Below are 24,539 nucleotides of genomic sequence, written 5' to 3'. Positions count from 1 at the left end.
GCCGATCTCAAACTCTTGGGCTCAAATGATCCCCCCGCCTGGGCCTCCCAAAGTGCTGGGATTACAGGCATGAGCCACCGTACCTGGCCCAGAAAAACGTTGAAGTGGCTTGCAGAGCAGAAAAGACTTCTTTCTGATTCCACTCAGTCATTCAGACCCAGATTGCTTGCTTCTTTTTTTTTTTTTTTTTTTTTTTTTGAGATTGAGTCTCGCTCTTTCGCCCAGGCCGGACTGCAGTGGCTCAATCTCGACTCACTGCAAGCTCCGCCTCCCAGGTTCACGCCATTCTCCTGACTCAGCCTCCCAAGTAGCTGGGACTACAGGCGCCCGCCACCACGCCCGGCTAATTTTTTGTATTTTTAGTAGAGACAGGGTTTCACCATGTTAGCCAGGATGGTCTCGATCTCCTGACCTTGTGATCCGCCCTCCTCGGCCTCCCAAAGTGCTGGGATTACAGGCGTGAGCCACCGCGCCACTTCTTGTTGCTCTGCTTTTCACGACTCCAACCTCGTGGGCCAAGATGTCTCCTCAAAGTCCAAGTTGGCTTTCTTTCCTTTTCTATCCTTTTCTGCAGAGCAGAATCTGGGTCATGGACACCTTCGTGTCCGGCTTTCAGGAAGGTGAGACTGAGGAGGTGAGCACACCTGGTGTTCTAAGGCCAAGTGACACATGTCACTTTTCAGATTTTCTTGACAAGAATTTAATTACATGACCACGCTTTGCAGTAAGGAAGGCTGGGAAATACGGTTTCTAGCTGGCGGCGACAATGTGTTCATCAGTAACTTAATTACTTTGGAAGAGGGGAAATGGATTTTGGTAGACAATCAGCAGCCTCCACCACAGCCAAGCGACAGTAAGAAGTGGCTCAGTTGAGATTAGAACTCAAGTCTCCTATGCCCCAGAGTACTCGGTGCGGGTGGGGAGGATATCAGAGGCCTGAGTCCTACATAAAGAGAATTGTTGGCTGGGCACAGTGGCTCATGCCTGTAATCCCAGCACTTTGGGAGGCCGAGGAAGGCAGACCACCTAAGGTCAGGAGTTCGAGGCCAGCCTGGCCAACATGGGGAAACCCTGTCTCTACTAGAAATACAAAAATTATCCGGGCATGGTGGCACGTAGTCCCACTTACTCGGGAGGCTGAGGCTCAAGAATCACTTGAACCCGGGACGCAGAGGTTGCAGTGAGCCAAGATCTCACTCCAACCTGGGTGACAGAGCGAGACTGTCTCAAAGAAAAAAAAAGAACTGTTTAAATTTAGTAGACGTGGTAGCAGTCATCACTATGAATACTCATCTGTGGCAACTCACTTCCCTTCTTTGAGTCTCAGTTTCCTTGTCGGTAAAATGAGGATAGTAAGAGGCCTTACCCATGGGTCATTGCTGTGAAAACACTGACCACAGTTCATGACACATACTAGGTACTTACATAGTGGGAAGGATGGGGTAGAATTGGAACATGAGCACGTGAAAGAAGGAAATTCCAAGGGAGGTGACAATGTGTGCAAATGCCGAGTGACATGAATGAATGAAAAAGGCTTTACTAGGAAAGGCAACAAGTCCAGGGTGGTTAGTGTGTAGGGTGGATGGTCAGTGGGGGAAGGGTTGTACTCAGAGTAGGCAAGGGTCAAACAGGGGTGACCCTTAGTGGAAGGCTGAGGAGCTTGAACTTGATCCTGTTAGTAATGGGGAGACACAGACGACATGAGCCGAGTGGAAACAGTTGGGTTTGTGTTTTGGAAAAGTCACTCTGGCTGTGGTGAGTAGAATGGATTTGAGAGGGGCACATGGGAGAAACGGAGAGCGCTGAGAAAGCATGAAATGCAATGTCTAGCATACGTGAATATTATTTTGAAGAATGAATGACTGTATCTCGATTACTTAGGATTAGGCACGTGGCTTTGAGTGACAGAAAAACAGTAGCTTAAATAAAAAGAACGAGGTAGGTGGTCCAGAATGGGTGTAGTTATCCATAGTGTCAGCATCCAGGCCCCACCACCTTGTTCCTTTGTCATTTGTGGGTTAGATCTCATGATCCGAAAAGGCTGCCTGAGCTACCGTATCAACATTCCAGCCAGAAAAAAAGAGAAAAGAGGAGTCATGCACTCTCTGGAAGTTTTCCGCCCCTAACTACAAAAGAGGCTCAGAAATGTAGTCTTTATTCTGGGTGGCACATGTGTAAGTAGAATTCAGAGGTTCTGCTACTGAGGAAGAAGATGGGAATGGATCCTGCAGTCACGATAATGACCCACTGACGTGGAGGCTACAGGAAAGGAGCCGAAAATGATTCCCAGGGGTGTGGCTTGGGGCGCAGAGTGACTCTTCCATGAGGTGAGTCCTAGCAGGAAGAGCAGGCTGTAGGGAGCAGGACAGATCAGGATGGACACATCGGGACATCCAAGGTGGACATCTAGGAGGAAGAGGGCCAGATAAATGGGCCCGAAGCTCAGGAATTAGGTTTGGACTGACAATAAGTTTGTTTTGGGGGGGGGTATTAGCACATCCGTTGTTGCCTTGGGAATGATGATGCCCAGTGATAAAAGAAGGTGGCCAAGGACAGAACCTTGGATAGAGGCCAAGAAGGAGCAGCTGGGGAGGTGGGAGAGAAACAGCAGAAAGGTGTCCTGAAAGCCCAGGGAGATGTTTCCCAAACGAGGGTGTGGTCAGGGGTTCCTAATGCTGCTGAAAAGTCAGGTAAAGTGAGGACTGAAAAGAGGCTATTCAATTGGGCAATCAGAAAGTCAAAATGACTTGGCCAGAGCAATTCCAGGGGAGTGGAGAGGCAGGAGACAGGATGCCATGATCAGTGGGAAATGGGAAAAGAGGAAGTCAGGTCAACGAAGGTAGATGAATTGTTTAAAGAATCTTTTTGGACCTCAGTGTTTCCATGGGTCAAGTGACCCAAGTCTGGGGCTTCTTTGCTGCGCTTTTTAGTGGACTTAAAAGCATTGAAAAGGCCTCTACACTTGGGTTCGGTCTGGACGGCGCCTGCTTGAGATGGGATGCAACACCCGTCTTTGCTCGGAAGGTGGCAGCACCACACCAAGTGACACCACCTGGACACCTGGACCAACACATGACCAACACGAAATCCACATTGCACATCACTGCATTTTCAGGGAAATGAAGCTTAGATCCCCAAACACCAAAGCTTTGGGTGGTTGTTGTTGTTGTTGTCATTTTGGATGGAAGCCTTGAGTAGAGAAAACTGAATGGAGCTTTCTGTTCAAATCCTGGCTGTCACTTACTGGCTGTGCAACCTTCAGCAAGCCCTCTCACATACGCAAGCCTGCTTCCTGGTTGGCAAATCGGGGATGAGAACAAACCCAAAAGCACCTCATGGTGTCACAGTGAGTCTGTAACAAAGTGCGCTTGTGTCAGATGTTCCTGTGGACAGACTCAGGGCTGCAGTGGGCAAGCGGGGATGGGCTCAGAAGCAGAGGGAAGGGACCAGACCCGTGCAGCCATGGGGAGGGGGTGCCTGTGGTCTTTACAAAGTCTGCACACAACAGTGCTGTTGGAGTCAGGAAAGTTGGGTTCAGATTTTGCAGGTGAGGGAACCAAGGCTCCCATATGACCCTCCCAGGGTCATACCCCTCAAACAGGTAAAGCACAGACACCAAAACCAAACTTCAGAAGAAGAATTTGATGCATAATATTTTTGGGAAAAAAAAAAAAGGCTCAGAATTGTAGCATGGGAAAAATCTGAACTTCGTGGAACTTCTTTCCCATTGCTGTGTGGTTTCGTGTTGTTTGCTGCCCTTCACTCCCCTGGTCCCTGTTTAGTGCCCACATTCTGAGAGCACCCCTGTATCTGCTCCTTCCCCTAAGATGACCCGGGGTGGAGGTTAAGGATGTGAGGGGAGGAGAGGAGGAAGCCATCCAGCCATCTGGAGGTCGAGAGACTCGGGCTCAGCTCTGGGCTCTGCCTTGGCTTACTAGGCCTCAGTTTTCCCAGCTGCAAAATGAGGCTATGGGACCAGTGGTCCCTTGGGAGCCTTGGCAGCTCTGACTTTTTGTGAAGGCTTTTGGTTTCCCCTTGAGCTTCCCTGACCATCGCTCTGAAAGACGCCCCCTGCAACACAGTCACTATTCCATTTCCATTTTATTTTCTTCGCGGCACTTATCACCCCATGAAATTATCTTGTTTTTTGTTTGTTTTCTGTCTAGACAGTAATCTATTGTCTACTCTGTGTGAGCAGGGACTTTGGGAGGGAGTTGCTATGACCTTGGCACCTAAAATAGTGCTTGGCATGTACTGGAAATGAACAAACAATTGTAGAATAAGTGAATGAAGGGCAGAGAACACAGCCCCTTACTCTCTGAGACAAGTCCCGGAGTCCCCTTCTGTCAACTGCTCAGTTCTGTCACCCCTATTTCTCTCTCTCTCTCTTTCAGATGTGCTGAACCTAACTGAAGCACCTTCAGGTGAGGTGTCCTGCCCTCAAAGTCCAGCCTGTTTTCCTGGCTCCAGACAACTCCAAGCCAAGGTCTTTACTGACGCCTTGTGGCCGTGGGGACACACAACAGGGAGTGGGAGTATTCTCAGTGGGAGATGATCAATCCCAGGTGGCTCCGCTTCCCTCCCTTCCAGCCAGCATATACGAATCACCTGTGTGCCCAGCCTTGCTTTGGGGACAGTGATTACCCCAACAGATGTGTATCTTTTCTTTTTTAGAGACAGGGTCTCACTCTGTCGCCTAGGCTGGAGTGCAGTGGCACGATCATAGCTCACTACAACCTTGAACTCCTGGTATCAAGTGATTCACCCTCCTCGGCCTCCCAAAGCGTTGAGGTTTAAAGGTGTGGGCCACCGTGAACTGGCCGCAGATGTGTTTCTTGCCCTCCAGGAGCTGAAGTCACACCAGGGGGAGGAGAGAGATCGTGGGGTCCAGGAGAAGATTTAGGGGAAGTCTGGCAGGGGTGAGTGGGAAGTAAGGGCAGACCCCATCCGCGTTCTGGGCAGGCGGGGCAGCTTGGGTCTCAGGCCTCACATCCTCCTGCCAGAGTATCTGTTTGACAGCAGTCTTCCCAGCTCTTCCAGGAAATCCTTCACATCTCCCACTCACTTTAGAGCCTGTTTGGGAAAAAAAGAAAGAGAAGAGGACGTGCCTCGTGCCCAGAGAAGCCATTTGGGACAAAAACAAAGATGTTGAAGGAGGATTTTTAAAATACTCTGTGATGTATAATGTAAGTCTTCTATAACATTGCTTCCAGTAAAATCCACCTTACTAGCTGTCTTAACCAGGTCTTGCTGTGATAATGCCATGAAGAAAACAAAACCCCAATCTCAGTGGCCTACAAAATCAATGATTATTTCAAACTCCTAGGTCTCCAAGTCAACTGCAGTTCAGCTGATGCTGGCTGGGCCAGGCTGGACTCTCGAATTCAGTCTAGGTCAGGTCTGCTCCACATGCCTGCATCCGGACCCAGGATGAAGAAACAACAGCTATCCAAGGCTCTCCAGGTGGAAGAAATTGCCATGACTCTATGGCCTCCGCTTGAAAAAAGCATACAGTCCTTCCTACCTGCCTTCAATTGGCCACAATAAATCCCATGGCCAAGCCCAAAGTCAGGGGGTTGGTAGAGTGGATACTATGGGGCTCCACCCAGATCCACCCTTCAGAGCCTGCTGGGAATCTTTAGCTGGCTCACAACTGTGTCACTCATTGCGAATTGCGCTTGGCCACAGGGAACTGCCTCACCCACAGCCGTGGCCATGACTGGCTGATGATTGGCCATGACTGGCTGATGATTGGCTGATGATTGGCCATGATTGGCTGATGATTGGCTGATGGTTTCCTTTGAAGGAAAACAAAGGCCTGCCTTCTTCCTTCAGTTTAGCACAACTCTTCAGGGATAGCTGAGCTCTAGGGCTCCTGGGGATCAGCAGCTACCTCAGTTGCTATCGCATAGTAGATCAACCTCTCCTTCTGCCTAATCCTACCTCCTGCCTTCCTTATAGATGAATCTCCTGAGCACACCCCCTAAAAACCTTCTGCACACCACTCTCTGTCTGGGAATTGGTTTCCAGGAAACCTGCTATAAGACAGATAGGCAAGTACACACCGTGCAAGGGTAACCATGGCAATGGCAAGGAAGGAAGGAAGACTTTCAGACAAAGAATACAATCGACTACAATAGTTACATAAAGGATACATCACAGAGACAGATCTATTTTGCCTGCAGCAAAATGCTAGGCACATGCTCAATATGTATGTAAGGGGAGAATTGAGGCCACCTCTGGGAGGTTCCCATTTTTTATTGCACTGATTATATTTTATATATTAGGATTCCAAATAGATTATGCTGTAGCAAAGGTTCCTGGGCCTTCAAAAAAGGGTTTTCAAATCACTTGGTTCCATGATGTCTAGAACTCTGTTCAGCTCTGCCAGTTGGGATGGGGCAAACCCGAGTGATTCTCAGATTCTGTGCATTTACAGCAGAAAATGCGTCAGGTTGGTGGGTGAAACCCCTATTGCAGGTGTCATTGGCTGAATTGCATCCCTCCAAAATTTATATGCTGAAGCCCTAACCCTCAGTTCCTCAAAATGTGACTGCATTTGGAGACAGGGCCTTGAAATAGGTAATCGAGTTAAAATGGGTTTGTTAGGGTGAGCTCTAATCCAATATTACTGGTATCCTTATAAGAAGAGGCGATAAATACATCAACAAGCAAAAACCAATCCCATGAAAAAGTGAGCAAACGATAGGAACAGATACATCTCAAAAGAAGATATACAGGTGGCCAAAAAACATGACAAAATGCTCAGCATCAATCATCACTAATCATCAGAGAAATGTAAATGTAAACTACAATGAGATACCATCTCACACTAGTCAGAACGGCTATTATTAAAAAGTCAAAAAATAACAGATGTTGGCGGGGTTACAGAGGAAAGGAAATGATTATACATTCTTGGTGAGAATGTAAATTAGTTAAGCAATTTGGAGAGTTCTCAGAGAACTAAATATAAAACTACCATTCCACTCAGCAATCTCATGACTGGATATATACCCAAAGGAAAATAAATCATTCTACCAAAAAAACACATGCACCTGTATGTTCACTGTAGCACTCTTCACAATAGCAAAGACATGGAATCAACCTAGGTGCCCATCAATGGTGAACTGGATAAAGAAAATGTGGTGCATGTGTACCGTGGAATACTATGCAGCCATAAAAAGAACGAAATCATGTCCTTTGCAGCAACTTGAGCAGCTGGAGGTTATTAGCCTAAGCAAACTAATGCAGAAACAGAAAGCCAAATACTGCATGTTCTCACTTATAAATGGGAACTAAACATTAGTTACACATGGACATAAAGATGGCAACAATTGACACTGCAGACCACAAGAAGGGAGAGGGAGGGAGGGGATCAAGGGTTGAAAAACTACCTGTTGGGTACTGTGCTCACTATCTGGGTGACAGGTTCTGTCGTATCCCAAACCTCAGCATCATGTACATCATGCAATATACCGTAGTAACAAACAAGCACATGTATCCCCAAATCTAAAATAAAACTTGAAAAAAGAAAAGAAAAAGAAAACTAGGAACACAAAGAAGAAGAAGAGGAAGAGGAGGAGGAGGAAGAGGAAGAGGAGATTATTAGAACAGAGAGAGAGACCTCAGACCTGTGTACCTACAGAACAAGAGATAATCATGCAAAGATACCAGAAGAAGGCAGCCTCTACAATCAAAGGAGAGAGGCCTCAGAATGAAACCAACCCTGCTGATAACTTGGTCTTGAATTTCCAGCCCCCAGACTTTGACTCTGTGATCATACATTTCTGTTGTTTAGACCTTCCAGCCCATGGTATTTGCTATGCCAGCCCACACAGACCAACACACCATAGTAGCAGCTATCACGGTCCTGCTATACACAGAGGTGGGTGGTGGGGGAAGATGTGCCCCTCAACTTCTCAGAGGGAAAACGAAAGTGTTTTAACAATTGGAGCTGTCAGAAGTACGTGAAATATGGCCCGGTGCAGTGGCCAATGCACTCTGCAATGCACTCTCAATAAAACAAAAGTACATGAAATAAATTATCTAAATAGAGAAATAACTGCATGGGTTTTTTTTAGATCTACAACGGTGTAAACATCGCAACATATTCAGAGCACCCATCCAAGTGAGCTGAGCCCCTTGGTGTACCAAGGCTTCTGAGCCTGGGCCTCCAGAGGCCTGATAGCTTCTGCTTTTGCCCTCTTGCCTTATGAAGAAGTACAGTCTAATCTACTGGAGGATGAGAAGCTCCACAGAACAGAGACGAGCCATCTTGCCTGCAGACCAACTCACACCAGATTGCAGACACGTGGGGAAGGCCCTCTTGGGCCATCTAGCCCCTGTTGACGCCAGATGATTGCAAGCACATTAGTGACCCCAGGTGAGACCAGCAGAGCTGTTCAGCTGAGTTCACTCCAAATTGCTGACCCACAGAATCAAGAGTAAATAAAATAAAATAGTTGTTATTTTAAGCCATTAAGGATTTTTGTTGGTGGTTTTTTGTTTGTTTGTTTGTTTTGGAGGCAGAATCTTGCTCTGTTGCCCAGGCTGGAGTGCAGTGGCATGATCTTGGCTCACTGCAACCTCCACCTCCCAGGTTCAAACAATTCTCAGCCTCAGCCTCCTGAGTGGCTGGGACTACAGGCATGCACCACCATGCCCAGCTAATTTTTGTATTTTTTAGGAGATGGAGTTTCATCATGTTGGCCAGGCTGGTCTTGAACTCCTGGCCTCAAGTGATCCGCCCACCTCGGCCTCCCAAAGTGCTGGGATTACAGCATGAGCCACCACATCTGTCCTAAACCATTAAGTTTTAAAATAAGTTGTTACAAAGCAATAGATAAATGACACACCAAGCTAAAATTGTATCTGCTGTCAAGGCCATATTTGATGACAGTTTGGGGACTCCCAGGGCCACCTGCAAACTCTCCTTGCTGAGCCAGGCAAATTTAGAAGATAAACAGTAGCTGTGCATTGGTTAATTGTGCATCTGTCTCCCCCAGGGGCTGGATGACCTCAGGGCTGTAACTTGTTGTCCCGTGTCTGTTCATCCTGTATATTGTGCTGAGCCAGGGTCTGGCATATAGCAGGTGCTCAATAGACATTTAACTCAATTAGTGAAATGTCATGGGATTTGTTCGGGTTACCAGCACCTCCTGCTCGGGTGACTGCAGCAGTCTCCTACTTGCTCTCCCCGCACCCACACTTGCTCCCTCAAATACATCTTCCACCCCAGGAAAAAAAAAATATAAAATGCAAATCTACCCCAGTGTGCTGCCTGAGAAAAATCTTTGATTGTCTCCCCACGGCTGTCATGGCTAAAAGTCCTATGTCTTTGGAATGATTAATGAAATCCTGTAAACTTTGACTCCTAATTCTAAAGTCTCATCTTGCACCCCTCTCTCCCTTGCTGTCTGGGACCAGCCACGGGATTTCTTTGTGTTCCTTTCATCTACCACACTCCCTGGTGCCTCTGGACCCTATCACATGCTGTGCCTTTTCCTGGAACATCACCACCACTGCCACCACCCCAGTTCCCAGGTCTGGCTCCACCCTACCCGTCCTTCAGTACATTTGGTTGTCCATTTTGCCTGATTGAGAGATGACAAGAAGTATGGATCTACAGTGATTTATGGGCAGCGGCTAATGGTTTGGCTGGATGGTCAGGGGCTCAGAAAGCACAGAACTGGAGGACTGGCCATAAGAAAAACTGGGAGAGACTAGTAGATGGACTTTCGGAAATGACACAGAATATGAAGATATTTGTATTCCAAGTAAAATCTCACCCAAAGTCATCCATGGCAGAGGCAGCTCTTGATAATTAAATGGACAAGATGGCACACTGGATGGATGTCAGCCAGCCTCTCTCCCCAGTCTCTCCAACGCATTCTCCATATGTTCATGTACAACGTGGTCATGGTGGCCAGAATGGAGACTATTTATGGGTTCAACAACATGAACTTAACTTGTCAAGTCTGATCTGACTAACGCCAGACTGTATGTCCAACCTGCCTCCAGCTAAGACAAATGCTAAGTACTTAATATGTCGTCCCTCTGCAGGGGTCCACCTAGCCACTTGGTGCCAGGTCGATCCCACTGGACCCTTTCCATCATGAAGCAGGTATGTTTATCCTCATTGACATAGCCAGGATATAAGATTCCAGGAATCCAAGGGAACTGGTGGGAGTGGCTTCTCTCACTGTGACACCAAATAACCCGCCATATTAGTTTCCTGTGTTTACCATAACAAATTACTGTGAAATTGGTTGCTTAAAACAACAGAAGTTTATTCTCTCACAGTTCTGGAGGCCAGAAGTTCAACATCAGTTTCACTGAGCCCAAATCAAGGTGTGTGCAGGGCTGTGCTCCCTTCAGAGCTCTAGGCAAGAATCCATTCCTGGGCTTTTCCAGTTTCTTGTGGCTGCTGGCATTCCTTGGCTTGTGGCAGCGTCACCCCAGTCCCTGCTTTTATCTTCATATCACCTTCTCCTCTTCTGTGTGATTTCATCTCCCTCTGCCGCTCTCTTAAAAAGACATTTGTCACTGGATTTAGGCCCACCAGACAGTCTCGGATAATCTCCCCATGTCATGATCCTTAATTTAATCACATCTGCAAAGGCCCCTTTTCCTTATGATGTAACATTTGCAGGTCTCAGAGATTAGAACTTGCTATATTTGAATGGCTATTATTCAGCCTACTCCACCCACTCACAAAACTTTGGTCCCTGTAGCATTGAGCTCTGCTAGTTTGGAGGTCTTAGTTTTCAAGGGAAGGGAGGCAACAGTTTTCATTACATTGGAGGTTTAAACGTTAACCAGGCCATTGTGGGCTCCTCATGCCACTCAACCAGCAGGCAAAATAAAGAGTTAATACACTGGCTGCATGACTGATCGTCATTACCGAGGGGAAATTGGTTGCTGCCACACAACAGGGCAAGAAGGACTAAGTCTGGAACCCAAGGGATTCTCTAAGGCCTTTCTATAAGAAGTACTTGCATGTATGATAGCAAAAGTCAATGAAAAGCTGTGACACCCACCCATGCAGGACCACTGAGGATTCAGACCCTTCAGGAATGATTATTTGGGTCACTCTACCATATAAAGATCCCTGGCCAGGCACGGTGGCTCACGCCTGTAATCCCAGCAGTTTGGGAGGCTGAGGCAGGCGGATCACGAGATCAGGAGATTGAGACCATCCTGGCCAACATGGTGAAACCCCATCTCTACTAAAAATACAAAAATTAGCTAGGTGTGGTGGCACCTGCCTGTAGTCCCAGCTACTCGGGAGGCTGAGGTAGGAGAATCGCTTGAACCCAGGAGGTGGAAGTTGCAGTGAGCCGAGATCGCACCACCACATTCCAGCCTGGTAACAGAGAGAGACTCTGTCTCAAAAAAAAAAAAAAAAATCCCTAAAAAGCTGAGGTGTTGGCTGACGGCAAAGGAAACATGGAAGGGCAATGGAATAAGGAAATTATTCATACCGACCATGGCACTGTGACCAGAGATACCAGAAAGAGGTCGATTGCAGCTATGCATATTTCCTTCCTTGCTTGGGATGTGTGTGCATATGTGTGTGTGTGCACTGTACATATTATTTTTTCCTCCCTCCTCCTTTCTCCCATATTTTATATAAACATTGTATGTGATGATCAACTTTACTTTAGTGTTTAGTTGTAGGTGGAATTGTGCCTGAATTAGAGGAATACTTAACCCAAATATGGATTCAGTGACTAACCCCTGGAGATGGATGCATCTGTTGGACCGTGGGACGTTGTGTTTTTCCCATTTAGGGGGAGGGGACTAGAGTGTCTTCATTTGTATAAAGGACAGTTTCATCTTACTAGGTGGAAGCTACTGTCGTTATATGGCGGTTCAAGTATGTGTGGATTGATGTTTGTGGAAACTGTGTCCAAAGGGGTGGGCTGTGCCCCTGTTATTGTCTTTCAGTTCCAAGTGCAGCCTTCTAACTCTGTGATGCTGGGGCTGGGACTCTGCAAACCACATCACTCCTTTGTTCGCTAGCTTTGACAATAAGGGGCACTAGGGGGAGATTGGAAGGCAGGAAAAGTGGAGACTTCGCTCTTCCTTTGCTTCCTATCCTTATCGGCGACAGCCAGGTTGCAACAGTTGATCCCGGACTTCGGCTTTTTTCCCATACTCCCAGACAAGCCTCATTGTATCCCCTAAGACGTACCAGCACCAGCCAGAGAGTACCTCCTTTTCAGATCTCTGAGCCCCAACACTACCGGGCTCCCTCTCTGCAAGCTTGTGGGTTCTGATAACCCCAACCTGTTTCCTATACTCCTGCAGCTCTGGGAGTGGTAACTGCTTTCTGCAGTTATTTTCTCTAGGCTATCTCAGAAGCACCTAGGGAAAATTCTCTTTTGTTCTTTCAGCCCGCCTGCATCAGTGCAACCCATTACCTATAACAAATTCTTTTTGCTGAAAAACTTAGTGTTGTTTCTGCCTTCCTGACTTGATCTTGACTGATGCAAACTATTAGGAAAGTGGTGGCCAATTTTACTGGTCACCATGAGAGGTCAGCCTGCCAGAAAGGAAGGCTTACAGGAAACAGAGTCCTGACATGTTTAAGCACCTAGATCTCACTGTGCATGAAACCAGATCTACCCCCTGGACTTCTTAGTTCTCTGTGCCAATAAGTTTCTTTTTGTTTGTTTGTTTAAACCATATAGGGTTGGGTTTTTGTTGTATACAACAGAGTCCTGATAATCCAAATATCCTTGTCCCCACCCCCAAACCAGGAGCCTCACCTCACAGCCACTGAACAAAACCAAGAACAATCACTTCCTATTGAAAACTTTAATGAAACCAATAAGTTAATAAGTTAACAAAGTGAGGTACTTGCATATCCGAGAACCGAGTTGATGGGAGAACCTCGATCGTGGAAGGAAGGAGGGCTTCTTCCCATGTCTCCTTGGTCATAGGGTAATCCCATTCTCCTGGCCCTCTCCACAGCTGTCTCTGAGTAGGTGGAGGGGTGGCTCTCTGGGGACAGTGCAGTGCAGGTGGGGTGAGCCAGGACAGGCTCCATCCAGGGCATGATGGTCACATGCAGAGGGCATGTTGGGGCAGAGGCTGGGCACCATGGACTGCGCAAAATCCAGTCCAAGCCCTGGTGCTGGCGCATGCAGGTCCCCAGCACGAGATGCAGGCAGCGTGGCCTCGGCCCCTTGTTCCCACAGAGGGTTGCCATTGGTCCACTACCCCTCACCTTCCTGCCACCTGCATTGGCTGTGCAGAAGAGGAGCAAAGGGGTGGGGATAAGAAAGTGCTCCTGGAGTGAATGGGGGCTTATGCCCGGATGTGGGGCTGCCAATTGAAGTGAAGTTGGGTATGGAGGGAGGGGAGACAGTGCATGTGAAAGCCGGATGCGCAGTTGGTATAGCTATTAGATGCATTCTTATTCTCTCTGGGAGTTAGAGTGACTAGGAAGGCACAGGCCTGGCTAGAAGCGAGCCTGGGGTCTCTCCAGTGGTGTCAGGCCTGGGCCCGAGTTGTGCTGTGGAGACACGGAGGGGGGCCCTTGGGGACAGGCAGAGGCAGTGGGTTAGGGCTCCTGGACCAGAGAGGAGGGGATCTTCTTGGAGAAGGGGGGCGGGTAAAGGTCTGGGTGGGGCCTGGAGAGCTCTCGGGTTACTTCAAAGCTCCTTCTCCTGCTCAGACGGAGCTGGGGGTCTTTCTCTTAGTGGACATCACCCTGCAAGGCCAGTCCACTGGCATCTGCTGCAGAGGCCCAGGAGCGGCTGAGTGGCTCTGCGCTCATGTCCCCAAGTGTGTCACGTCATTGCATGTTTGACTGTGAGAGGCTTTCTTCCTGTCTGGAGAAACTAAAAGGCTATGTTTGTGCGATTGTCCACGAAGCACTGTCTGGGAGTTTTGGGGAGGATACAGAAACTTGTGCTGACTATGAGTGGTGTCTGGAGGGCCAAGGAGGGGAGTGGCCACCCAGCAGGAGGAGGGAGCCCCTGGGAGCTGACACTTGCAAATGGGAAGAAAGGCTCAGGCACTGCCCTTAGGAGAGGGCAGGGGAGAAACAGGCCCCATGCTGGGAGGGGAAGAAGTGATAAGCCAAAGAATAGGGACAGGGTGGTGGCCAAGCAGCCTGAGACCAGCTACTGCTGGGGGCCCAGCTCCCAATGGGGGAGGGGCAGAGAGACCCCATGGGGGTCCCCAAAGTTGCATATTTAACATGGTTTGCATATATGGTGCCCACCTGCCTTGTGGCAGGGTCCTGTGCTTTGTGGGTACCTGTGGGGGCACCTTGGCCCACCCCCAAGTGGGGCGGGGACTTGGCTGGAGGGCTTCCCTGCTGCGTCCGAAGGGTGGGCCAGAGACCTCACCTTGCATAGCTGGAAGCTGGGTCAGGGCCCAGGGCCCCAGCGCCCGCTCCCACTCCCGGGGCTGTGCCCCTGCCAGGTGGGCCACATAGGGCCTTGATGGAGTGGGCAGGGCACTGGGGGGCCCAGAGGCCGCGGGACAGCCGCTGCTGCTGCCCTCTGTGCGACCTGGCATCTCACGCTCCTGAGGTGGGGAAGGGGCGCTGGCACCCACAGCAGGTACCACGCCCACTCAGACAACTCAATACTGCGTGTGGCCTCTCTCCCCGAGAGAGAGTGAGTTCAAGTACGAGAGGAGTCCGGAGGCCTCGGAGGGCGGTCGGAACGCCAGGCCGCGGGGCTGGCCGTGTGCTGCCCTGCCTCTGAGAAGTCCCTCAGTCCATGTTGGTGCTGACCGAGCGGGAGATGCTGAGCGTCTGTGCGGAGACGGAGATGTCCTCGTGGTCCACAGGGCTGTGGTAGTCGGAGGTGATGTCGGGGTCGAACAGCGGCACTTGCACGGCGCCCAGGCTGGCCGAGGTGCCAGAGCGCAGGCAGCGCGAATAGAAGCCCAACAGCAGGTCCAGCTTGTGCTCGATGGACTGCACCTGGGGACCGGGCGCAGCTGGGAAGTAGGGCCTGGGACCGGAGGGGGACGCGGCCGGGGGCGGGGCTTGGGTCTCGGGGCGGACCCTAGCTGGTGGAGTGGGCGGGGCTTATTTGGGAAGCACCAATCCCGCCTGGAAAGGTAGAGCTTGGCTAGAGGGAGGGACGAAGCTGGGCACGGGTGCATAACCTGGGGCGTGGTTAAGTGTGTTCGTTGAGGATAGTCCGCGAGCTACAGCGACAACTGAGAGGCGGGGTCAAATGGAGTAGGGGGAACAGAGGTAGGCTTATCTGAAGCTTATGGGCGGACTTATGCAGCCTGGGGGCGGGGCTTAGCAGGAGAGGGCGGGTTTATGGGAAAGTCTGGCGGCGAGGGCTGGGGCTTCGGCCGGGGAGCGGGCTCTCAGGTCTTCTACGGGACGCTTGGGCTGTGGCTGTGGGAAACGCACCGTCCCCATGTCACCGTGGCCCCCAGAGCTTCTGGGTATGGCCAGCTCCGCCACCCCATCCTACACTCACCTGCTTCTCCACTTTGACCACGCGTCCCATCATGCTGATTTCATCCACCACCTCCGCGTCGGAGGGCCCCTTGTCGCCCTTCTCCCGGGCCTTCCGGTCCCCGGGCCCCCGACCCACAATTTGGTCCACCCTATGGATAAGGGAACCATCAGAGGGCCCGGGGACATGCCGCCCCTCCCTTCCACAAGAATTCTAGGTTGCCTGATGAAGAAGGCACGACGAGGGGACAGGCAATCTGAGGGAAGGGGCCATTGCCCTGCCAGATGGAGGTTGAGTTGAGGGTGGAGGGACTGGCCCCTGCTCTGGGGGTTCTCCACTGGCCAAGCAAAGGCACCACACACAAACCTGACAAGTAAAACAACCGTCTGGTGAAAGAAGAATGGAAATGGTTGACTAGGAGGCCCGGCGCAGTGGCACATGCCTATAATCCCAGCATTTGGCGAGGCTAGGTAGGGAGGTATCACTTGAGCCCAGAAATTCCAGACAGACTTGGCAACATAGCAAGGCCTCCTCTCTACAAAAAATAATTTTTTAAAAATTAGCTGTTCATGGTAGCTCATGCCTGTGGTCCCAGCTACTCAGGAGGCTGAGGCAGGAAGATCACCTGAGCTGGGGAGATCGAGGCTGCAGTGCGCTGTGATTGCACCGCTGTGCTCCAGCCTGGGTGACAGAGCGAGACACTGTCTCAAAAAAAAAAAAAAACGAAAAGAAAAGATGGATTGGGGAAAAGGGGAAAGAGGATGGGAGGAGTGGAGACACGTGGGAATGTGACTTTTAAGGTGGGTGGACAAGGCTAGAACTGACCTCACCTTATTTTTCTGCTTTCCTTTGCAGCAAAATTCTTGAAAGTGTTATCCTCTACCTCCTATTCCCTTCCTCCCCTTCTCTCTTAAACCTGCTCCAATCAGGCTTTCACCCCTGCCATATCACCAAAACTACTGTTGTCAAGCCCCCAAATAACCCCATGTTGCTAAATCCATTGATCAACTCCTGTCCTCATTTTACTTGACTTACTAGCAGCACTCAACACATCTGATCACTCCTTCTTCCAGCAAACCCTTTCTTCATTTGAAACACCACCCTCTCCCAGTTCTTTTCCTACTTCCCTGACCTCTCCTTCATGGTCTCCTTTGTTAGTTCCTCCTCTATCTCTGCAACCTAGAAACACTGCAAGATCCAAGGCTCACTCTTGGGACCTCCATTCTCTATTTACTCCACTCACTAGGTGATGTCTTCAGATCCATAATTTTCAATTCTTCTACACTTTCAACACCAAATCATCATCTCCATCCTGTACTTCTGCTCTGCACTCCACACTTCTCTATCCAACTGCCAGATCAACACGCCGCTTGAATGTCCAATAGGTGTCACAAACCCCAGCACCTCCCAAATCTCCTGACCCAAACTTGCTCCGTTCATTGCCTTCTCCATGTCAACAAGTGGCAACTCGATTTTTCCTCTTGCTGAAGCCAAAAACCTTAGCCACTTGTCCCACCTCTGCAGCTGCCACTCTGTTCCAAGTCCCCACGGTCTCATGCATGGAAGTCTGAAGCAGGTTCTCATTGGTCTACCTGTGTCCACCCTCACTCGGCTAAGTCCATCCTCAACACAGCACCCAGGATGATCCTTTTAAAAGACAATTCAGATCTTACCAGTCCTTTGCACAAAACCCTCCAATGCTTGCAACTCATCCTGGATGAACACCAACGTCTTTGCAGGGGCCTACATGGATTTACACTCTCTGAGTGCTGTTAGCCCTCTGACCTCACCTTCTACCTCTCACTCCAGTGCAGCCACACCAGGCTCCCTGCTGTGCTGAAGCCAACACTCCAGCCACTTGCCCCTCTCAAGTCCTTGGCACTTGCTGTTCCCTCTAGAACCTTCTCACCTATTTAAAATTGCAAACCGTAACAACCTGACCCTTATTTTCCTCCTCAGTATTTATCGTCATCTGACATATTCTATTTTTACTTATTTATCACTTGTTCTCCTTCCACTAGAATGAAAGCTCCATAAGGGTGGGAACTCTGCTGAGCTTTCTGCCATATCCCCACAGGCTGGCAAGTAGTAAATGCCCACTGACTATTTCTCGAGTGAATAAATGAATGAGTGGACAGTGAAAATGCAGGCCAGAAGAGGAGAAGGGCAAGGTGTAGGTGATGTGGGTCTTGGGGCGGGGATTCTTCCTAATGCTGGGTCTATCGGAGAGATGTGGGAGGATTCCAGAGGCAAGAGATGGGCAGTGAGGACAATTTGCCTGTTCTCTTGGGAGATGGGAGGTCAGTAATTATTTTAGGCTGATTATTTTAGGACCAGGAAACAGTCATTCTAAACAAAGCCCCCAAAGCATATGAGTCAATAGGGCTTGCACAGAGGACCCACCGCACAGAGAAACTATGGTTGGGTTGTTTTTCAGCCTTGGCACGGGTGCTGGGTCTGGCCTCAGGCTGGCACTGCAAGCCAGGGACCTCCTCAGTCTAGAAACTCAGCTGCAGCAGTGAGCCCTTGGGGGCGCTCGGGGGTTGGCCTCAGACTTCATGCAGGGCTGGGGTCGCTGCCTCCCTGCCCCTGCCTCCCATCAGGCCTGGTGCACCCACCGAGTTTGCAGGCTCTTGATCCGGCCCAGCATGTCCAGGTGGCCTGCTGAGTACTGCTCAATGACGTCCTTCACGTCGTACGGTCGCAGTGTCTCCTTGAATTTCCTTTTGGCCACCAGGAACTTGAGAATCCTGTTGGGGGAGGGGACTCAGAGGGAGTGTCCTGTTTGAGCAGGGATTCTTTCCCAGCACCCTCTCCATCTCTTTGCTATCCCCTTGTCCAGCATCAGGGCACCTCCTGCTTGGCCGCCACAAACAGCCTCTGCTGCGTCTCCCAGCCTCCCCTACCTCCGAGTAGCAGAAACAGGGATGAGGTGGAAAGGGGTTAATCCACCAGCCGGGGTGGAGGATGGGGTTCAGGGCGCCATGGTATGAGAAGACAGAGAGAAGATCAGCCTCGAGAAGGAGGCCGGTGTGTTCTTTGAAGAGCCCTGCATCCCTGGCAGAGACTGGGCACTGGGACATTGTGGGGCAGGCGCATCAATAACTCTGTTTTTTTTTTTTAATTATTTTTTAAAGAGATGGGGGGTCTCACTGTGTTGCCCAGGCTGGTCTCGAACTCCTGGACTCAGGCGATCTACCCGTCTCAGCCTCCAAAGTGCTGGGACTACAGGCGTGACCCACTGTTCCCGGCCCAATTACTCTGCTTTAGCATGCCAGCTCTGCCAGCCTGTGTGGAGAATACCCTGGAGGGGCAGAGGCATGGGCAGGGAAACTAGCTTTAGGGAATGGGGGAGGAGATATGGAAGAGCTTGGAGCAGTTCAGGAGGTGGGGCTGACAGTCTCCCTGGTCTGAGTCCAGGATGACTCCCATGGCTTGGGTGACCGAGTGGATGGTGGTGCCACTGCCTGAAATGGGAACCGACCCAGGAAGAGGAGCAGGTTTGGGGCATGCTGGCTGAGAGGTCGGTGGGGTGGCCGAGGAGAGCTGGCTTGGGTCAGGTGGCAGGTCAAGTACTATATCCTCGACACTGGGCACATGGAGGGGAGAGAATGGATGGGTGAAAAGGGGGTCAGCAGAGGCCTCAGACTCCGGGGGGTAGTGGGGACAGGTCCAGCTGACTCTGATTTTGTATATTTATCTATTTAGAGACAAGGTGTCACTCCGTCACCCAGGCTGGAGTGCAGTGGCTCAATCACAGCTCACTACAGCCTCAAACTCCTGCACTCAAGCCACCTTCCACCTTAGCCTCCCAAGTAGCTGGAACTACAGGGGCACGCCAACATGCCTGCCTAATTTTTTAATTTTTTTTTTTTTGCAAAGACAAGGCCTCACTATGCTGCCCAGGCTGGTCTTGAACTTCTGGCCTCAAGTGATTCTCTTGCCTCAGCCTCCCAAAGTGTTGAGATTACAGGCATAAGCCACCACGCCCAGCCTGACTCTAATTTTAAAAGGAATACAAAGAAAAGAGGCTTGTGGGCAGGTGTATCAGCCAGGGAAGAAAGTGGGGAGCCCAGAAAACTTGGAGGTTGAGGGGGTTTCTGGAGCCAGAGCTGCAGGCTGGAGATGGAGACTAGGCCAGGACGGTGCACCAAGGAGCTTGGAGGCCAGATCCATGCCTAGGCCGTGGCCCAAGGGCTCAGGAGACCCCGGTCCCTGCTTAATTTTTGAGGCAGGGAGATAGCCAGCAGAGCAGGGGCTTTCAAACTTTTTTGACCAAGACCCACCATAAAAAATACATTTTTTTAACACAGTTTCACTCTTGTTGCTCAGGCTGGAGTGCAGTGGCACTATCTTGGCTTAATGCAACCTCCACCTCCCGGGTTCAAGTGATTCTCCTGCCTCAGCCTCCCAAGTAGCTGGGATTACAGGGGTCCACCACCATGTCCGGCTAATTTTTTATATTTTTAGTAGAGACGGGGTTTCACCATGTTGGCCAGGCTGGTCACAAACTCCTGACCTCAAGTGATCTGCCCGCCCAGATGGGGAGCAGCAGTGGGTGGCACATGGAGCGGGGTGCTCGCCTCAGGCCTCAGTCTTACCTGACGGAGCGGATGACTGTCTTCACAGCAGGCATGACATCGTCCACCGTGAGCTCACACTGGTAGCTCTTCTCCTCTGCTACTTCCTCTGAGGGGGCATCTGAAAAGGCAGGGATGGGGCAAGTGGCCCACAGAAGGGGCCACTCCCAACCTCCCATCCGACCCTTGTATGCCAAACCACCAATAGAGTGTCCAATAGGAAGACAGAGGCCCAGAAAGGGCCCAGAACCTTCCTGGGGGCTCCTGTGTCTCACTGCCCTCCCCGGGGTGGAAAGCCCCAGTGTGTTGCATGCCCATCTGCCCCGGTGGCCAGTCAGGGTAAACATCTGCCTGGTGGCTAGGTGGGAGCTGCTTTAGGGCACAGCTGGTCTAGTCCAGGGCAAGTTTGTTGCACAAAGCCCTGGAGGAAGCCCCACTGGTCCCACCTTGCAGAACAGTGAGCCCCAGAGATAAGGGGTTTGATGGCACTGCATGTAATCATGCACACAGTCTTCTCCTTCAGCTAAAATGGAAGGACACCCAAGTGGCTGGCTCCCAGGCCCAGCTCTGCTACTGGGGAAGGCCCTTAAAACAAACCATTCTTCCCCGAATGAGAGAAGCTTCTCTGAGGCTAGTGCCCTGTGTTGCACAGAGAGGTGATGTTGTCCTTGCCCCACAGGAGCAGCGGCAAGAGCCCGGACGGCTTCCAGGACAGGGAAGGGAGGTCCTGGGCACCAGCTGTGCCCAGGCTTCTATGGGCAGCACCTCTCAAAGACGGGTCTATGGGGCTCTGTAAACTCTGAGGTGTCAGCCAGCAGCATCTTGAGGGCTGACACAGCACAGGCAGAAACAGCATGGCTGGGTTGCCTCCCTCCAAGGCCAAAGGGGGAGCTGTCCCCATCCCCCATCCTTGTGCAGTCACCCCACCTCTCCCCACCCAGGGGACTAAAGTATGTCAAAGCTGGGAGAAGTCTTCTAGGGGGCTTGGTCCAACCCTCTCATTTTCCTGAAGAGGACAGTGAGGCACAGAAAGGGGCAGTCTCCTGCCTCAATCACAGTGGAAGTCTCCAGCAGAGCCAAAACTCAAAAAAGTGACATCAGCAGGTCCACAGTCTCATATTTGCATCCTGGGCTGGGTGAAGAGGGGTAGGCAGAGGGCATGGGCTTTGGAGCTGAATAGACCTGCTTGAGGAGAGCAGCTCCGCCACTCACAAGCTGAGAGATCTCAGTGCCCACGTCTGTAAAGTGGGGACAAAAACAGAACCTACTTTCCAGGGTCACTGGAATAAGTAAATGAGATAAGCCAGTGTTGGGCAGTGCACAGTCAGGGCTCATCAAGGATGCATTCCTGCTGCTTCCAAAGTACGTTTGTGTTTAGCTATTTGTTGAGCACCTACTATATTCCCAAAAGTCTTCTGTTCACCTTCCACGGATTATCTCATTTAATCCTCACAATAATCCTAGGAAGTGGATGCTATTATTGTTCCCATTTTATGAATGAGGAGAATGAGGCCCAGAGAAATGAGGTCACTCGCCTAAGATAAGTGACAAAGCCAGGATTCAAATCTAGGCAGCCTGGCTCCAGAGCCTATGCTGCTAACCACTATGAAATGCCAGCCTCCACGTGATTCCCAAACAGTCTGATGTCCATTGTATAGCAGCACAAATATTATAATGCCCATTTTATAGATGAGAAAACCAGAGCCCAAAGATGGTCCATCAGTTCCAGAGCTGAGACGCGAGCCAGATCTTGCTGCTCCCAGCCCAGACTGTCCCGGCCCTGCCACCCTCAGCCGGCCCTTGATGGGTCTCAGCCCCCCGGGGGCTTACCCTCAGCAGAGGTGCGGGGTTTGAGTCTCAGAGATGCCCGGAAGCGGGTGCGGTCATTGAAGCTCCAGCTCTTCTGCACCTTGGTGGGGCTGGTGGCCTCACCCACCTGCTCGCTGCTCGGGGAGGTGGGCATTGTTGGAGGTGCCAGATGCTGCTTGGAAGGACCCGTCCGCCGCTGGGAGCTACCCATGCGGATGCGGTCTTTGATGCCCATCCGGCTGCTGGCAGGGCAGGCAGGTTGGGAGAGAGCCAAGTTAGCCAGAGCTGGGGGTGGGGGTGAGTGGGGACAAAGCTGACTTAGGACTTGGGGGTGGCTATTAGATCTTGATTCCCCGCCAAGCGGAGACTTCTTGGGAGGGGACAAGGATGTGGTTAGGGAGGCCCTGACTCCTACCAGAGGCTGATTCGGGGTCGGTCGAAGCGGATCCTCTCCCCACCACCCACATCCCACCCCTCATCACCCAGACAGATAAGGGGCGCACAGGAGACAGATGTCAGAGTGGAAGGAGTGGGAGAAATCCATAAAAGAAGTCAGAGACACAGACAGGAGGATGTGGGAGCCGGGCCTGGCCCAGGTGAGTGGGCAGAGGTTGGGGGCGGCGACCCCTTTGGGCACAGACAGGCTGCTGAGGGTCGGAAGCTCACCTGGCCATGAACACGGAGGTAGGCCTCCAGTCCTCACTGTACACAGGGGCAGGCTGTGTGGAGTCGAGGGTGTGTGCGTGTGTGTGTGTGCGCACGCACACACCTTGTGCACACACGTGTGAGTGTGGGTGTACAGGTACTGGTGTGTATACATATGTCGGCATGTGTTTACATGTGTCAATTCATATTTTCCTCCACTCCCCACTGCTGTGGTTATCTGATCCCACACTGGTCAGGTCAGGATTTTAGGGCCTCGTACAGCTGTGCAGGCAGTGCACTGCAAAATAAGGACTTCATCACACAGACTTCCATGCAATGGTGCCCTGGAGGTGTGCAGTGTGATGGCCTACTGAGGGCCTCAGCCCCATGGGTCTAGCTGCTGGGCCCACGTGTATGCCCAGGCCATGCCTGGTGCCTGCCCTCCCGGTGAGGGTCTCTATTTAATAGCATGTTCTTCTGTGATCTCTCCTACCTAAGCTCAGCCCACCTTGATTGACATCCTGCCTGCGTGGTCTTGGATCCCCGCTAAATATCTACCCCCCCATACTGCCTACTGAACTCCCGGTTCAACAGCATTTACACAGTCTGTGTGCATGTGAACACGTATGTGCATGTCTACACATGCACTCAGACTTCCCTTCCCGCACCCAACTCCCCACCACGTTCCCCAAACGTTGGAGGAAAACAAGTTAGCAGAGGCCTCATTCCCCAGGACAAGCCCTGGTTAACCATGATCTGGTAGAGTAACTCTGTGTCCAAGAGGTTCAAGGACAATGTTATGGCTGTTTGGGTAGGACCTATGCAAACGTCCTCCATCCCATGCCCTGTGACGTCATCGCTGCCTCCCCTGCTGTGGTTTGCCACTAGAGATTCCGACAGGTTCAGGTTCAGGTTCAGGTTCAGGGGGACCCACCCCAAATGTCTGGGGCCCCAGATCAAGCGAGTACCAGCCAGCCTTAGAGGAGACCTGAAGTGGGGCAGGAGTTGGGGGAGGACACTGTGTCACCTACTTTCAGAGGCTTTCAGATCAAGGGTTGAGCAGAGAAGAGATTCTGGTTTCGGTATGGGGTGGGAACTGGGGTCTCCCATGCCCAGGGCATGGGGTGGAGGGGAGCGAGCTAAGGTGCTGAAGTGAGGGAGACCTCGAAACCAGGGGCACCTTCGGGAAGGTGGCCAGGATGTAGGGCCATCCTTAGGGGTGGGGGCCTCTGCCCAGAGGGGAGAGGTTAATAGGTCAAGGATGGAGGCCCTGAGGATATCAGAAGGACAGGGACAGTTCCCACTATCCAGCATGCTCTCCACTGGCCCAGGACTCCATCGACACATCCCAAAGATTCCAATCAAAGTTTGAGGTTGGCTCTCCCAAACTTTCCTCTGCAGAGCCATTCCTGCGGGCTCCCTCATGCTGGCAAGCACCCTCCACCCTGCCCGGTCCGTGCAACCCCTTCTCCTGTCCTCCACTCCTCCAAGGGGGAGAGGAAGAGAGGAGGGTGGAGAAGGCCCTGACACTTTGGTCAAGGGCCTGGAACTCCACATCACTGCGCCCAGCACATAAGGCTCCAATGGCGTTCTGGAGAAGAGGGTGACCTCCCTGTCACAAGAAGTAATGCAAGCAAGGCCGAGCTTGCACTCAGCAGGACCTATGGAGGAAGGAGTTCGAGGGCTGGCACTAGAGGCCTTGAAAGGTCCCTTTCCAGCTCTGATTCTGTGATGGTTGAGGAAGCTTCCAGTCTGGTTTGTGTGTTTCCAGCCAGCCAGAGGCCCTGAGCTCCTTTTTAATGCAAGAAGGCACTGTTTTCCCAGGAGTGGGCCTGGATTCCAGTTCCTTGGGCAGGGCCCAGAAAATGGCTCACATCAGCTCCTCTAAGTCTGAAAGCTAAAAGAAGGTGGAAGAAAACCTGGCACACAGTGGGCACCAAAAAGCTCTTTCCCCTCCCAGGCTCCCAGAACCTGCAGGGTCCCATCAGGCTGCCTTAGTTCTTTCAGTTCGCTCAGCCACTGTGTGTGGTGGGCTGTCTTTACCATCCCTATTTTACATACA

At 51.2% G+C, this 24,539-nt stretch overlaps 1 protein-coding gene across 1 annotated transcript in view; it reads right to left on the bottom strand.

Moving 5' to 3' along the window:
- Nucleotides 1–12,807: 12,807 nt before the first annotated feature.
- KCNQ4 (potassium voltage-gated channel subfamily Q member 4) overlaps nt 12,808–24,539 on the bottom strand; it is a 56,641-nt gene continuing 44,909 nt past the window's right edge. Inside the window, exons 10-14 of the mRNA XM_030823578.1 lie at nt 21,854–22,074; nt 20,045–20,144; nt 18,062–18,193; nt 15,465–15,594; nt 12,808–14,947 (exon numbers count right to left, since the gene is read on the bottom strand). Of these exons, the coding sequence (XP_030679438.1) occupies nt 14,735–14,947; nt 15,465–15,594; nt 18,062–18,193; nt 20,045–20,144; nt 21,854–22,074 (796 nt within the window). The 3' untranslated portion in view covers nt 12,808–14,734. The remainder of the gene's footprint in view (nt 14,948–15,464; nt 15,595–18,061; nt 18,194–20,044; nt 20,145–21,853; nt 22,075–24,539) is intronic.

Source organism: Nomascus leucogenys, chromosome 12, assembly GCF_006542625.1.
Source record: "Nomascus leucogenys isolate Asia chromosome 12, Asia_NLE_v1, whole genome shotgun sequence".
In the NCBI taxonomy this organism is placed as follows: domain Eukaryota; kingdom Metazoa; phylum Chordata; class Mammalia; order Primates; family Hylobatidae; genus Nomascus; species Nomascus leucogenys.
The sequence above is the reverse complement of the archived record's forward strand: the minus strand, read 5'-3'. Positions and strand labels throughout refer to the sequence as shown.